At 33.3% G+C, this 17,909-nt stretch overlaps 1 protein-coding gene across 3 annotated transcripts in view; it reads left to right on the top strand.

Moving 5' to 3' along the window:
• Positions 1-17,909, top strand: part of COG5 (component of oligomeric golgi complex 5) — a 334,355-nt gene that overhangs the window by 208,709 nt on the left and 107,737 nt on the right. For all 3 annotated transcript variants that reach the window (XM_053897953.1, XM_053897952.1, XM_019451191.2), the window contains exon 11: positions 13,577-13,658. In XM_053897953.1, the coding sequence (XP_053753928.1) occupies positions 13,577-13,658 (82 nt within the window). The remainder of the gene's footprint in view (positions 1-13,576; positions 13,659-17,909) is intronic.

Consider the following 17,909-nt stretch of genomic DNA (forward strand, 5'->3'; position numbering starts at 1 on the left):
TGTGGGTGAGGAAGAGATGAGTCTTCCTATTCTACCATCTGATGTCACTGAATCTCTTGGTTTTTAAAAATAACACTGGCATGAGTTTTTCTATTCTTGCTTTTCTGCTTTTGGAAGAAGGAAATAGGCAAATATTTGCCTTAATCTTTAGTAGATACAAAGATGGGAAAGAAATAGAAAATAAGAGCTAGATACTTGAAAAGTAATTTCATATAGTACATTACTTAATTTACTATTTCTGTTGACTAGAGAGGATTTAACCATGGCATGTTAATCTGATATTTTAAGGCAAGCATTATATTATTTCACTTTAATTTATATTTCTCTCTTTTATTTAACAACAGACACTAAAGATCTTTAAGGATCTGAATTTCAGTATTAATCCGTGTTTAAGTATATTGTTAAGAGGCATGCTTTTGTGTATATGTACATGTCTGTGAGAAAAAAATGAATAAATGTGAATGTTTGGATATTCATAGTCATATTGGTACTAATTTAAGTGACTATAAAAGAATTTAGGCATTTGTTTACATTTTGGGGGAGGGAAGGATACATAAATAACACCACAACTGAAGTCCATAGTAAAATATATATTTTCTTACAGTATAATTTGTCTAAGACATAATAAACTTTATAATAAAACTTTTAAAGAGACCTGATTTTAAAAGATCTAATGAAATTGTTTTTTGGTAGAGTCTGAAAAGTTTTCAGTTATTTATTTTAGATTATATTTCTGTGAAAACAAATTTTTGCATTGAGAGGAGCCCTTTAACTATAGGAACATATATATCTTTTATGGAATCTCATTATTTCCTCAAAGTGAAGAAGAAATGAAATGGAAGTTTTTAGTAGCTCTTTAAATAGTTGTGTCAGCACAGCATACATTTATTAGCAAACAATTACTTTTTGTTAAGATTATAGTAAAATATTTCAGAATATTAGGAAAATGGAGTATGTCTAAGTTCTTTGTTAAATTGTTACTGAATACCTGCCATATTCCATATTCCAGGTACTGTGTTAGGGATCGGATAGGATTCTGTTTATTAGAATGAACAGAACAGAATCAGGTACTAGTTAGCGAAATACACATTAAGCAAACAATTGTATAAATGATCATTTATGGTTTTGTGATAGCTTACAAAAAGACTTTCAGGGTCTATGAAAATACGTAATGTGGTCTCCTTAAATGAATTTTAAAAAGCTTAGGTGTTACTGGTAAGTTGGCTCAGTGAAAGGGAGAAGTATGCAAAAAGAATGAAACATAGTTTTCAGGAATCGATAGAAGTCCAGTATAGCTGGAGGGGGAAGAGCATTTCATAATGTGGTTAGAGTGCCTAGAAGAGATTTATGTGCTATTTTACAGATTTTAAACTTTTATTTTAAGCCCAAGTGACATGATTCATACTTGTAGGTTTTTAAATTTTTTTACAGATTTTTAGAAATTTATTTATTTTGAAAGAGAGAGTGTAAGCAGGGAATGGTGGGGGGGAGGGAGGGAAGGAGGGGGAGGGAATCCCAAGCAGGTTATGCAGGGTCAGTGCAGAGCCTGACATGGGCCTCAAACTCATGAACCATGAGGTCATAACTTGAGCCAAAATCGGATGCTTACCCAACTGGGTCACCCAGGTGCCCCTCATATATGGTTTTTAATTTTGATCTTAATTGCACCGTGGGGTATAGATTAGAGGGAGCCAACTCTAGTGAAAGGTGGCCTATTGCCCGAATTCAGAAGGATATAATGAGGGTTGTATTAGTTTCCTAGGACCGCTGTAATAAAGTTCCACAAACTGAATGGCTTGACAACAACAACAAAAATTGGTTTTCTCACACCTGGGGGCTAGAAGTCTGATATCGTGATGTTTGGCAGAGTTGGTTCCATCTGAGAGCCTTTGGGGAAGGACCTCTTTTTGTTCCAGGCCTCTCATTTTGGCATATAAATGGCCGTCCTCTTCCTGTGTCTTCAGATCGTCTTCCTTCTGTGTCTTCCTGTGTTCAGATATCCTCTTCTTATAAAGATACCAGTTGTATTGGATGAGGGTCCATCCTAATGACCCCATTTAACTTAATTCTTTAAATGCATTATCTCCCAGTATGGTCACATTCTGAGGTATGGGATGCTTAGGACTCCAGCATAAGAATTTTATGGAGAAATAATTCAGCCTGTAACAATGATTAATGTTGATGGTGGTGAAGATGGAGAGAAATGGGCTGACTTGAGAATTATTTAGGTGATAAAACCGGTACATCTTAGTAATAGATTAGAAATGGTAAGATGACACCAAACATTCTGGTTTGACAAGGGTTCTGAGAGATAGGAGTGATTTCATTTAGGAGCATAAACTGAGAAGCATATTTAAGAGGAAAGATGATGAGCTCTGTATTCAGGTGTTCATGTGATATCCAAATGAAGATGTCAGGTAGGCAATTTATATGTGGAACTGAAGCTCAGAAGAGAGACCTGGGCTAGAGACATAAATTTGAGAGACATCAGCTCATACATGGCAGTCAAAGCCATGGTAATGGATGAAAATGGCTACAGAGAGAAAAGACCTGTACCTAGACCAGAGTCCAAAGAAAATTCACCTTATAAAATTCATATAGAACCCTATTTTCCTAAGTGGTATAAGCAGTGCAACATGGAAAAAGATAGTTATAATTTCTACCCATGCGTTTAAAAGATCTTATCCTTTAAACGGTTTCATATATTTTATATCATGTATATCTTAATACTGTAGTACTGGTGTAATTTTAAATAAGGAAACATATTTTCCAGTGCATATCAAAAAATATTTTCCATTCAGTGAATTTGGGAAACACAGTAACAGAGGAGGCAATAAGGAGTATCTTAGATGAAACCAAAGAGAATATGGCAGCAGAAACCAAGGGACCAGTTTTAAGGAAAGGACGATTCATAGTAGATATATTTGAAATTTTAAATGCCAGTAAACTATGCATTCTCAATGAGGGCAATATTGATCCCAAGAGGAAGAAATAGTTCTGTTTTATTTTGTTTTGTTTTGTTTTGTTTTGTTTTGTTTTGTTATATGGGGAATGGGGAGGCACAAAAAAACCTTAGATACTATAATGGCTTGTGGCCTCTAGAGTTCAACCCTGCCCTACAAAATCTTATTCCTTAGTATTTAATTTCTCTTATTAGTGAGTAACTAAATTAAATTTAATTTAATAAGTACATTATACTTATATAAGCATAATATATGCATTATATATTTGTATGCAGTTATTTAGCCTTCTCCTTGGAGGATGATAAAGAAAAAAAGTTGAGAAACACTGCAATAAACTGTATAGAAAGGGCTTTTAAAACCCTTTTTCACTGTAGTTTAGTGATACTCTCTAGGGCAGAGTGTGGGATTTGAGTTTGAAGAGGAACTTGCAATTTTTTGCTGTATGTATTTCAGTATTGAATATTTTACACCAAGAATTTATTCTTCTGTTGAGAATGAGTCAAATTATCTAATTACCCCTCCAAAACATTAAAAAGAATGAAGAAGTCACCATATTTAATCCTTTCACCCAGAGATCATCTCTGTTAACGTTTTGTATATAGTCTTTCTGTTTAACTGTATATTTTATGTCAGGTCCTATCTGTTCGTCTTCAAAAGGTATCTGAAATCTGACTACTTTTCACTGTCTCCCACTACTACTTTAGTCTAATCCCCTATTTGTAAAAACAAAAAGATTGTACCAAAAATATTGTTCTTTTTCTCTGAACAATGTGCATATAAAAGCCAACATTTTGACTTCAACTGAAATTGTTTTGTTTGTGTAGGCTTTCTCATTTTGCTGTGTGGTGTTCATCTTGAAGTCCCTGTTGAATTTGTGTCTGTCTTTCCTAATCGACGCAGTAAATATTTCTCCCTGAAGGCTATTTTCCAGTAGAAGAATTTTTTTTTCTTTGCCCTGTATTTGCTTCACCAAATCCAGAAGATACTTTGAATCCAGAAGATGATTAAGAACTAATTTAAACTTCATATATATTTGGTTTCTTTGATCAAGTCTGTAGGTTTTCTTATTCACAACATGATCACTCTACAGAGATCTCTGGCTCAGAATTTTTGCTAAATCTTTTACTTTCTCTTCTTTTTTGATCTTAATGCCCTCTGCTTCCTTCTGACCTTCTCTCAGTAAGCACACCAACTTGTGAACTCTGCATGTGCACTGATCATCACTCTGTTTTTGTCTCAAAGATTGAGTTGGATTGTATCTTTTTTTTTCCTCAGACTTATCTCTCAACTTTTGTTTTATATTCTACATCTTACCCTCTTCTAGAACATTCTCTTGACTTCTCCCATGGCAGCCTTTCTTGGCTACTTCCTCAAGGCCCTATCATTTAAAACCAAAATTAAAATGAAATCCTTCGTTCTGTATCTCCATCTAAGTATTTTTTTTTCCTTTCATGCCTGGGTTTAGTAAGCTACTTTGTGTGTCTACTTTCTTATTTCCGTTTCGCTCAAACCCACTGAAATCAAGGGGCACCTGGGTGGCTCAGTTGGTTAAGCTTCCGACTTCAGCTCAGGTCATGATCTTCCGGTTCGTGAGTTCGAGCCCCTCATTGGGCTCTGTGCTACCAGCTCAGAGCCTGGAACCTATTTCTGATTCTGTGTCTCCCTCTTTCTCTGCCCCTCCCCCTGCTCTGCCTCTCTCCCAAAAATAAATAAGGTAAAATTTTTTTTTAATAAAAATAAAACAAACAAACACTGAAATCAAGCTTCTGCATTCAAACAGTTCTTCCTAAATTCATTCTGGTGACCCAACTACTCAATCCTTCTTCTCAGTTCACTCCTCCAAGGTAATAACTGCTTCTTCTGCTTAATGCTTTCCTCCTTCACAGATACTGTATCTCTTCAGAATCCTTCACTGACTCTTCTTCCTGCACCTACCCCTCCTTTTGAAATGTTTTATTTTTAAAATTTCAAGCATACACCAAAGTAGAGAGCCAAAGTACAGGACAGTGACTGGCAAATCATCCAGCTTCAGCAATTACTAACTTGTGACCAGTCTTTTTTTTTTTTTTTTTGGTAACTGTATGCACCTACTCTTTTCTCTCCATTCTGGATTATTTGTTCTGCCAGCCTTCAAATAATATTGTTCTTCTGGGTCCTGTCCTCAACATTTTTTCCTTCTATGCTACCTGCAATCAGTAGAAAAACTCACACATGCTAACAGTTTCTACAACCTCCAAATGCTGATAACACCTAAGTCTATTTCCTCAGCTTAGATCTTGTTCTTAAGCAAGAGATTTTTTACTAGCTTACATAGTCTTCACTTGGATGCTCCACAGGTTCTAGAAGCAGAAATCTAAATGAGCTAATCTTTCTTTGCTCACCTGCTGCCCCTTCTAAAATTCCATTTTGTTTGATCAATCTCCCATCTTCCTAGTCCTCTAGAAATATATCTAGTTCTAGTCCTTCATAAATATATTTGATTGCTCATCAAGCCCCATCACTTTTCCTGCTGCCATGGTAAACTCCCTTTCACCTGTATTTTTTCAGCAAATTCATAACTGATCTTCCCTGCAGGCTTGCCACCATCCCACATACTGTTCATTATTATCAGAGTGATTTACCTAAAACACAAGTTTAATCATGGTATGCTCTCATTAAAATCCTTAAATATTTCACTGGTATCTATATGATAAATTAAGACACTTCTTGATCTGATTCTTATCTTACTTTCTATCCTTACCACTTCCATTTATCCTGAATGCTCCAAATGCATTCAGAGAATAGAGAATGCTTTTCCTGGGGTGCCTGGCTGGCTCAGTTGGAAGAGCATGGGACTCTTGATCTCGCGGTTGTGAGTTTGAGCCCCATCCTGGGTATAGAGATTACTTAACAATTTTTAAATCTTCAGAAAAAATTCTTTTCACATCTTTATGCTCTGTGCATCCTTCTTTCTGGAATGCTCTCTTCTCATCTCTTCTTGCCATCTGTATGGTGAATTCCAATCTTCCTTGGAGTCTAGTCCAAGATATCCTGACTCTTCATTAAAGTAAATTCTATAAATTGTTATTTTGCCTGTTGCTTACATAGCTTATAAGCTCAGAAAGATGAAGGACCTGCCCAAGGTTACAGAGCCAGTAAATGGCATACCTTGGTATAAATCAAGAGCCCATACCCTTTTACTACAACTAATGCAAGAACATTTGTTTGAAGGTTTAGACCTTATAACTGTGTGCAATAAGATTCTATCAAATACATTTTAGCAAGAAAATCCATGGTAGATTCCATGTTATAAAGATAAAGTGAATAATATCTGCTTTGAAATCAGTTTTGTTCAAGTATTGTCATTCTGAGTTTCTCTCTGTATATTTATTTAATGAGGTCAAAATTAATGACAAAAGCAGTCAAAGACCAAGCTGTAATTATAAATAACAGATTCATCCAAGCATAAATATTTTAGAATTCCTGTATATTATATATGTGTGTGTGTGTGTGTATATATAATTATAATATATAATATATATTTTTGGTATTTTTATATATTTTAATATATTTTTGGTATATATATAACATATATAATATATATTATATATAATATATAATATATATTATATATGTTATATATATTATATATAATATAATAATAATATAATATTATAATATATTATAATATTATATGTATTATTAATATATATTAAATATATATATATATTTAATTTTTTTTTAAGTAGGTTCCATGCCCATCATGGGGCTTGAACTCATGAACCTGAGATTAAGAGTCGCATGCATCATTGACTGAGATGGCCAGGCACCCTTTTATTATTTATGTGTTTAAAATACATCTGAATTTTGTTTTATTTTCAGCTTATTGGTCTCAGCCAAAGATCTGTCATTCTTTTTGAAATTTGAGAATTGTAATATTATTTCTATTTATAACTAAGAAATAGGCCAAGAGTTGTTTTAAGTTGCAAACATTTCCCAAAATTGATCTGATAACATGATTGCATTAAAATTAATGAAAGTGCTATGGTCTGAATGTTTGTGTACCCCTAAAAGTCATATTTGAAATCCTACCCCTCTGGTGATTCTCTTAGCAGGGGGTGCCTTTAGGGGGTGATTAGGTCATGAGGGTAGATAGAGCCTTCATAGTAAAAGAAACCCCAGAGAGTTAGCTCCTCTCTTCTACCATGTCAGGTTACAGTGAAAAAATAGCCATTTGTAAGGAACAAGGTCTTCACTTTGACACCAAATCTGCCAGGACTTTGGTCTTGGACTTCCTGCCTCTAGAACTGTGAGAAAAACATTTGTGGTGTTTGTAAGTCACCCCATTTATGGTATTTTTGTTACAGCAGCCCAAATGGACGAAAAAAGTAAGAAGAAAAAACTTCAATGGTATTGGATGTAGGTTGTAAATAGATTAATATCAAATACCTTTCAGTGGCAGTCTAGTTGAATTATTGCAATCTAGTAGAATTAATTTTGTTTCAACATACTTAGGAGCAATTATGTAACATGCTAATTCGATTTGAAAGTGTAAATAAAATGATTTAAAAAAAATTTTTAATGTTTATTTTTGAAAGAGAGAGAGGCAGACTACAAGTGGGGGAGGGGCAGAGAGAGAGGGAGAGACAGAATTGGAAGCAGGTTCCAGTCTCTGAGCTGTCAGCACAAAGCCCAGAACAGGGCTTGAACCCACGAACCGTGAGATCATGACCTGAGCCCAAGTCAGACGTTTAACTGACTGAGCCACCCAGACTCCCCAATAAAATGATTTTTTATGTATCTTTATATTTTCCTATTTTTTGCAGGTAGTTATATTTTTAATATATTGTGGCTTTGACAATAAAATTGTTGATAATTCTTTGATAAATAAAATTAACATCTCTTTATATTTTGGCAGAATTGTATAATATATGTGTATATATGTACATCATATACATATACAGAAGTATATATACACATATATACAAATCTCTTTGTTGTAATATCCTATCCTCAAACCTACATTTTCATTATTATCTCCTACAATTTTCCCATTCTTCTGAATCCACCTCATCTTCTTTCATCTTTTTTAAGCACTTTTCTTGTCCTTTATTGTTCCAACAATTGCTAATGCTTTTTAGTATACATCTTTGGTAACTGACTGTAGTTTTAGTATGACAAGTCCTAAGAATTGACTGATTAATTGATTGATTTTTTTTTCCCCAAGTGTCGTGTAAGTGTTGTCCAGGGAAACAGAATCAATAAGAGATACACACACACACACACACACACACACACACACACTCACACTGACACACTCAAACACACAGAGAAAGAGAAAGATTCATTATAAAGACATGACTAACACCATTTTGGAGGCTGGTAAGTCCTAACATCTCAGTCAGTAAGCTGAAGACCCAGGAGAACTGATGGTGTAGGTCCACTCTGAATCCAAAGGCTTAAGACTGAGGAGAGCCAATAGTATAGTTCTGGCCCAAAGGTCTGCAGGCTCAAGACCCAGGAAGAGCCACTCTTTCAGTTTGAGTCATAAAGCAGGAAAAAAGAAAAAAGAAAAAAAAAAACAAACCTGATATTCCACCTTGAAGAAAGACAGAAGGAATTCTGTCTTAGCCTTTTCTCATCTCCTCAGGCCTTCAACTGTTTGGATGAGGCCCACCCACATTAGAGAGGGCATTCACTGAGTCTACGCATTCAACTGTTAAACTCATCCAGAAACACCCTGAAAGACAACCAGAATTATGTTGACCAAGTACCTAGGGTACCCAGTAGCCAGTCAAGGTGACTCATAAAATTAACCACCACAACAATAGTAGATACTATTATGTGGCAGTCACTGGAGATACTAAAGAGACATTATTAGTTATTTTGATTATGTGTTACAAATAGAGTTAGCAATATTTACAGGTATTCATATAATGCCTACTATGCCAGGGACTATTTTAAGCACTTCATCATAATTAACCCATTTAATCTTCATGATAAATGTATGAAATGGGTTTCCATTTTGTAGATGAGGATACTGACGTATAGAGAAATTAAGTAACTTATCCACAGTCACAGTCAGTGTTAGAGTCGCGATTTTAACCTCATTATTCTGGCTCCAGAGTTCCTCTTCTTAATCACTACTCTGTTCCTTTACTTACATAGTGAAATCTCTTATGATGGGGAATATGGGATGCTATAGAAGTTTATAACAGAGTGTGTCAAACCTAGGGGAACCAAGAGATGAGATACCTAAACTGAATTCTGAAGAAGGTGCAGGTTTTAAAAGGTGATAACTAAGAGAGACTGAAAAAGAGCCTTCAAGAACCTTTTTCTTCAAGAAAGAATTTGAGTATGGTTGAATCTTTGACCTCAGTGGTGTGAAACAAGAAATAGGCTGAGAAAACCCAAGGCATAATGGCTTTGTAAGTCAAGTTAAGGGAGAATAATACTTTTAATGTATCAAACAGACCTTAGATCAAATCTCGGTTCTGCTACTTTCTGTTTCATTGTAAGCAGGTCACCATATCTTATTGAGCTTTTGTTTTCTCTCTGGAAAGGGACTAAGATAGCCTTCTTATGAGACTTTCAATAAATATTTCAATATCCCTCTTTCAGTAAATATTTATTGTGTGTCTTTTATGTCTGGGTGACATTCTCAGTGCCGAAATTGCAGTGGTAAAACAGACAAAAAGGCTGTGTCAAGGAGTTAGAATTTTCTTGTTTATTTTACAATTCTCTAAAGCCTTGAAAATGTTCTGCTCTTTCTAGAAATCGGTTTCAATAATTCTAAGATTATTTCCCTCAAAGGAATTTATGGCTAATTGTAGCAATGACAACATATCTGAAAGAAATGCAAGAGAAGTCTAGGGGAGATAAAAGCAAGCAAAAATAATCCACAGAACAAATACAGAAAACAAAGGAAATACAAAGAAAGCATAAAATGAAATGATAAAAGCAAGAACAACCTATTAGGTAAACATACTTGGTTTATATTTTCTTACTAAAAAACAAAAATTATATTTAACAATAAAATACATGTTATTTATAAGAGCCACATCAAAAGCTAACAGCATAGAATAAAAACAAATTGAGAAACATTTCTCAAGTGAAAGCAATAGTGACAGTATTAACTTCAGGTAAAAACAAAACAAACAGTGGAATACAGAATAAAAGGGTCACACAAATTTTCCATTACTAGTCTCTTCAACAAACCATGCTGAGAAAAACTGGATATCCATGTGCAAAAGAAAAAAAATGGGACCTTGACCTTTGACCATATACAAAAATTAATTCAAAATGAATTAAAGTCCTAAATGTAAAACCTAAATAAAACCCCTGAAAGAAAACATAGGGGGGAAGCTTCGTAAAATTGGATTTGGCAATGATTTTGTGCATAAGACACCCAAATCACAGGCAGCAAAAGCAAAAATAGACCAGTGGGACTATATCACACTTCAAAACTTGTGTGACAAAGGAAACAATCAACAGAGTGAAAATGCAACATCCAGAATAGGAGAAAATACTTGTAAGCCATATATCAGATAAGGGATTGATGTCCAGAACATATAAAGAATTCGCACAACTGCACAACAACAAAACTCTGTTTAAAAAATGTGTGAAGGACTTGAATAGACATTCTCCAAAGATTGCATACAAATAGCCAACAAGCATATAAAAAGATGTTCTGCATCACTGATCATCAGGAAATGCAAATCAAAATAATGAGATATCATATTGTACTCATTAGAAAACAGTATTAATGAGGATGTGGAGAAATTGGAACCCCTGTGCACCATTGATGGAAATGTAAAATGGTACAGCTGCTGAGAAAAATAGTACGGAAAGTTCCTCAGAAATTTAAAAATAGAATTACCATATGATCTAGCAATCTGACTTCTGAAAATGTATATCCAGAAAAACTGAAAACAGGATCTTGAAGAGGTATCTGCTCACCTGTGTTCATTGCAGCCTTATTCATAATAGCCAAGTGATAGAAGCAATCTTAGTGTCCATCCACGGATGAATAAAGAGAATCTCTGTCACACACACACACTCACACACTCACACGAATATTATTCAGCCTTAAAAAAGAAGGAAACCCTGTCACATGCTACAACATGGATAAAACTTGAGGACATTATGTAAATAAAACAATCATAAAAGACCCATGATTCCACTTAATATGAGGTATACTAAAGTAGTTACATGCTTAGAAAATTAAAGTCGATTGTTGGTTGCTAGGGGCTGGGGGTAGAGAGGAAAGGGGAATTCAACCGGTATAGCATTTCAGTTTGGCAAGATGAAAAAGTTCTAGATGCAGTTATTACTGCTCTACACTTAAAAACAGTTAAGAGTAAATCTGTTTTTTACCACAACTTTATGTATTGTTTTCTATGAATTTTTAAAAAATAAGGACTGGGTATTAAGTATTTTAACAAAGGTTATTAATTGCCTTGAATTCACTTAGCTAAATTATTCTGTAGATTTCCTTATTAGAGACATTGAGCTATTAATAGATTTCCTAATATTAAATGATGTATTGCAGACCTCAATCCACTTATTTAGATAATTCAAATAATTGTTTTAATAATCTATTGAAATCAATTTGCTTTCATATCTGAGAATTTCATATTTGTATTTAAAAAAAATTTTTTTTAATGTTTATTTGAGAGAGAGGCAGAGTATGAGTAAGGGAGGAGCAGAGAGAGAGGGAGACACAGAATCCAAAGGAGGCTTCTGGCTCTGAGCTGTCAGCACAGAGCCCAAAACGGGGCTCGAACTCATAAACTGTGAGATCATGACCTGAGCCGAAGTCGGATGCTTAACTGACTGACCCACCCAGGCACCCCTTGTATTTGTATTCTTAAGTAAGATTGACCTAAATTTTCTTTCCTAGGGGTACGTGTATGTGTGTAGAAGTAGATCTATAATCATCAGGTTTTCTTTAGAGGAAAAGCTTTCAGTTTGTCACCATTTTGCTATTCTGTCTGGGCTTTTCATATATGGCCTTTATTATGTTGAGGTAATTTTCTGTTCCTAGGTTTTTTAGTGATTTTTATCATGAAAGGCTATTGAATTTTGTCACATGTTTTAGTGTGCATCAGTTGAGATGATCACATGCCTATGTCCTTCATTCTGTTTATGTCTTGTGTTATAAAAGTTTTTTTATATAAAAACATTTACTTTAAAGTGCATAATATACGATACACATACTATATAATATGCATATTACATAAAATCTTAGGAATCTGAATATATTTTCTGATCATTATGTAAGAAATGAACAATTAGTTGGTTTGCTTTTTTTATGATACACAGTACACAGTTGAATTCAAAGCAAATTCACATTAAAAAAGAAACCAATGTTGAACACCAAAATGTATGTAGGTACAAAAGTGAGAAATCGGTACTTTTCATTTGGTAACTTTTTTTAAGTTTATATCTTTGCAAACTGGAATTGTATTTGTTGCAAGTACAAAACTAAAATAGAATTAAAGAGTTTTCTCATTTTGTAGGACATATTTGAATATTAGGTATATTTTATTTTTGTTATTAGGGCTAACCGTATGAATTGCATTTTTGGACTTCGGAATTAGAATATTGGCAACTTGATATCATACACCACACCTATAGAAATACCTTAAAAGTACTTGGCGAAATTTCTAGAAGTGTGATCTGTTTTAAGAGTATTAAAGTACTTTGTCTCATTTTAACAAATTATACTTGAACTAATGTTTCTCTTTTTAGTAATTACTTTCTAAAACATTTATTCGAAGTTGAGTGAAGTATTGTGCGGAGTAGTAGTAATTCCCGTGACTTAAAAAAACTTCTTTAACTATCTATCTATACTTTAGGCAGTACTCTCTTGTAATTGGTGAATCCTTTTCTGGGGTGGGGGGCCATTCCTGGTCTAAGCTTGCTTTCTTCATCATTTTGTTATGGTCACACAGTTATCTTCTATATCTATAAGGAAGATGGTAATATAATTGTAATAATAAATAACTAAATTCATTGTGGGCTTATTATATGTCAGGGACTGTCCAAACACTTTACTTTTATAAACTTTTTTAACCCTTATTATAATAATACTGCAATGAAATGTAGGTACTGTTGTCATCACCGTTTGGCAGCAGATAGAAGGAGGCTCAGAATGATGAAACTTGCCCAGGCTCATATAGCCAGTAAGTAGCAGAGAAGGATGATGGCTCACAACTTGAACATGAGACATGATTTGAGTCAGGTATATGTTCCTGTTTAGTTACCTACTAATGCCATTGTTTGATAGTTAGATGGTTTAGAAAATTCCACTTAAATACATTTGGAATAAAAAATACATTTGGAATAAATGTTTAATGTCATATCTTCTTATCCATTACAATATTTTTTAAGTTTATTTATTTTGAGAGACAGAGAGAGCAGAGGAGGGGCAGAGAGAGAGGGAGAGAGAGAATCCCAGGCAGGCTCCATGCTGTCAGCACAGAGCCCCCTGTGGGGCTCGAACTCACGGACCGTGAGATCATGACCTGAGTGAAACCAAGAGTCAGATGCTTAACTGACTGAACCACCCAGGCCCCGCTCCATTACAATTTTTAATAATTAATGAATACATCCCTTTTTTTGGGTCACAGGATGGACAATCTGAAATTTTGTACACTTTTTGGAATTCAGTTACTCAAGCACTTTCTTCTCAGTTTCGTGTGGCAACAGATTGTAAGTATGCTATTTATTGTACAATTTCATTTCAGCATTTTCCACTTCAAAATTTAATGTCTAGAAGTTTTGCTTTATTGGTTTATAAAACACATGTTTGTAAAACTCATTAACTAATTGTCATTTCTTATGCTAGCCATATATTCAGATTTATAAGCAATAAGTTAATTTCTTAATATTTTTTATAATTAGTATGTGGATTAAAATTCTCCAGAAGAATGAGTGAATTCTCCATAATTCAAACAAAGAGGAACTCTGAAGTTTTCCCGTGTAAAGGGTATAAAGCAATTAATGTTGAAGAATTTATTTGATGCTTATAGAATTATTTTCTAACTAAAAGATACCAAAATGCTAAGACTTCATAGTTATTTTATTATTAAAAATGAGGATTTGATGAGTGAACAGATGAAATACCTTCATCATGAATTTAAAGTTGGTTATTCAAACATGATCCCCAAAATTTGTTATTTATTTATTTATTTATTTATTTATTTATTTATTTATTTATTTATATTTTTTGATCATGAAATAATGGCACTGCCTAATCACTGAATGTAAAAAGGGTTTTGGAGTTTCTGTGTAAATTTTTATTTACAAATGTTATGAAAGTACCTAGTAGATGTTAACATTGTTTAGTCACCGGCAAGCCAGAGTTGAATAAACCACACTACTTTGCTTCTCTACTTCTGTTTCTGAGGAACTATGCGGCAAGGCAGTCACCACAGGGGAGGTCTTCATTCGTGTGTGCCCAAATAGAACTTACGCAAAGCGTGTATTTAGGACTGATTGACTCCCTTTACTTTTACAAATTACACTATTCAGTGAATGCTGTGTGTCTCCCTGTGTTAGGTATCTATTTCGGTCAACTTTTTTGAGATATAACTTATATACAGTAAAAGTCACCAATTGTAAGAAAATTCTATGCATTTTGACAGTCGTTTCTATCCTTTTACCCACCACGACAATTAAGATACGAAACACTCCATCACCCCACAAGTTTCCCTCATGTACTTTTGTAATCACCTAACTCCCACCTCTTGGCTCCTGGCAACTGATGATCAGCTGTCTGTCAGTAAAAGCTTTTCCTAGACTTTTGTAAAACTAGTATCATATAGGCTATGTTCTTTCATATCAGCATAATTATTGTAAGATTCATCCATGTTGTTGTACATATCAATAGTCCCTTTTATTGCTAATTAATATTACAGTATATATATTATAGAACTATTTGTTTATCCATTCCCCAATTGGGAGACAACTAGATTGTTGCAGTTTGGGGTTATTATGAATAAAGCTACTGCTATTGTTCACGTAGAAGGTTTTTGTAGACCTATGTCTTCATTCTTGGGTAAATATATGAGTGTAATTGTCTGATCATTTTATAAGTATATGTTTAACTTTGTAAATGACTGCTAAGCTATTTTCCAGTATGGATGTACCATTTTACATTCCCATCAACAATGTTTGGCAATTCCAGTTGCTCTATATCCTTATCAATACATGATATTATCAGTCATTTTTTATATTGGTCATCCTTGTGAATGCATAGTGGATTTTCATTGTGGTTTTAACTTCCACTAGCTTAAAGACTTAATGATGACCATATTTTCACATGCTTATTAGGTATCTGTATAGCTTCTTTGCTCACGTGTTTGTCAAAATTATTGGCTTTTAAAAAAATTGTTGGATTTTTATTTTTTAGTTATTGCTTATTCTCTTATTAAGTGTTAAGAGAGCTTTATATATTCTAGATTCAAAGTCCTTTCTCAGATGTATGTTTTGCAAATATATTTCCTTTGTGATTTGCCTTTTCATTTTCTTAACAGTGTCTTCCACATGATAAAAGTTAATTTTGATAAAGTCCAACTTATCCATTTTTCTTTTATAATTTCTGGGGTTTTTGTTTTGTTTTGTTTTATTTCTTGACTTAAGAAATCTTTGTCTAACCCAAGACCAGAAATACTTGCCCCTGTATTTTTGTCTGGAAGGTTTACTAAGTTCTTTTGAAGTTAATTTTTTCCATATGGTATGAGATAAGGGTAAAGGGTATTTCTTTGAATATAGATCGGGAAGATCATATTCTGCCTACTGACTGACCTGGCACTCTTGCAGAAAAATCACGTGGTTATATATGTGTAAGACTATTTCTGGAGTCTGTTTTTTCCTTTTTTTTTTTTTTTTGGTATATCTGTGTTTGTAATCACTAATGTGTAATTTTTTCTATTTTATCTAATTTATCAAAGTAATTTTTGTTACTCTAGGCCCTTTGCATTTTTATATATATTTCAGAATCAAGCTGTTGTTCCTATAAAAATGTTTCCTGAGATTTTGAGTAGGATTACATAATGAATCTACAGATCATTTTGTGATGAATTCATGTCTTTTGATCCATGAGTGTGATCTATCTTCCCACTGATCTAGGTCTTTTATATTTTCTCTTTATCAATGCTATATAGTTTTTAGTGTGCTTGTCTAGCACATCTTTTCTTAAACGTATTACTATTTCATACATTTTGATGCTATTGTAAATTGTGTTTTTAAAAGCTTACTTTCAACTGTTCATTATTAGCGTATAGAAATACAATTTGATAAAAATAAGTGTAAGTATTTGGGTGTGTTTAATATTGATCCTTAGTTTTCTTAATGTCTTTTTCTAGTGTGGGTATCAGGGTAATGCTAACCTCAGAGAATAAATTAAGAAGTATTTCATCCTCTTGAGTTTTCTCAAGCAGTTTATGTAAAATTGGCATTATTTCTTCTTTAAATGTTTGGTAGAATTTACCAAGGAAGTCATCTGGGTCTGGAATTTTCTTTGTAGGAAGGTTTTAAGTACAAATTCAACTTCTTTCTTAGATAAGGGATTATTCCATTTATTTCTTCTTGGGTAAGCTTTGGTAGTTTGTCTTTTCAGAGAACTTTTCCAGTTCATTGAAATTTTCTAATTTATTGGCATAAAGTTGCATATAATGCTTCTTTATTACCCTTTGAATGTATGTGCAATCTGATGTGATGTTCAATACCTCATCCCTGATACCATTAGTTTCTTCTTTTTTTCCTAATAATTACATCTAGAGGTTTATTGATTTTATTTATCTTCTCAGAAACCAACATTCGGTTTCATTGATTTTTCTGTTTTCTATTTTCACTTTCACTGATTTCTGCTCTTGTTTTTACTATTTATATTGGCTTTGCTTTGGATTTGATTTTCTCATTTTCTTGTTTATTAAGGTTAAGTTTAGATTATTGATTCAAACCTTCCTTTTCTAATTTGAGTGTTTATGCTGCATATTTCTCCATAAGCAGTATTTTAGCTGCCTGCCACCTTATTATCTTTCCAAACACAGAACAGTTAAGAATAGTGAAGAAGCATCTATATATCTATACCTTTGATTCAGTAATTGTTAACAGTTTACCCACTAAATGAGCATTTTGAGGCTGACATGTTTGTTTGAATTTTAAAATTTATGAATTATTTTAGGAGGTGGTTTTTTCAAATAATCAGATGTATTATTATGTAAATGTAGCCTTTCAATAGTTTCTCATACCATGTATGAAAGTAGTGGGTTTTTATGAAAACAATTATCACCATGAAGTTTTCTTTAATATTTAACTTTTCACATTATAAGCTGCTTATGTTTAATGGAATACATTTACTAATATAGCAGTAAGAAAATGCAAAGGTATAAATACACCTACAAAATAGGTAAGCATAATTACAAAATTCATGAAAACCTCAGTTTTTAGGTAAAATCAAAGAAAAAAATGTAAAAAGCTGTTGCAAGGTATGTTTTTTGGCATTTATTAAAAGTGTACTTAGTCACCTAAAAATGTTTTGAAGTCTTAGAGTTGTTATAGTCAGTATTTTATTTCTGTAGTGCATAAATTCAGTTTCTATTTTGAATATTTCTTCTCTCAGTGACTGGAATTTATCAAAGAAAATAGCCTTTAGCATACTTGGACAGATTTCAAACCTTCAACCAATTGCACCTTCCAATATTGTTTATTATTGGTTGATTTAGCGTATTTTTGGTAGAAATGGTGTAAGGTAAACTTTATTCCGATAAATCACATTAGATATTAAGAGTAGAGGTTGAGCTACAAAGGAAATGTTCTTATCTGTTAATTCATTCATCTCTGTTGCCTCTGGATCTGATTGAATTTTCTTGTGGATAGTTTTTTCCTACTTTTCTGCATATTACGTAGTATTTGATTGGGTTCCAGATATGAATTTTACATTGTTTGGTACTGGAT

The sequence above is a fragment of the Panthera pardus genome, unplaced genomic scaffold, assembly GCF_024362965.1.
Source record: "Panthera pardus isolate Hobbes unplaced genomic scaffold, ASM2436296v1 HiC_scaffold_8, whole genome shotgun sequence".
In the NCBI taxonomy this organism is placed as follows: Eukaryota; Metazoa; Chordata; class Mammalia; order Carnivora; family Felidae; genus Panthera; species Panthera pardus.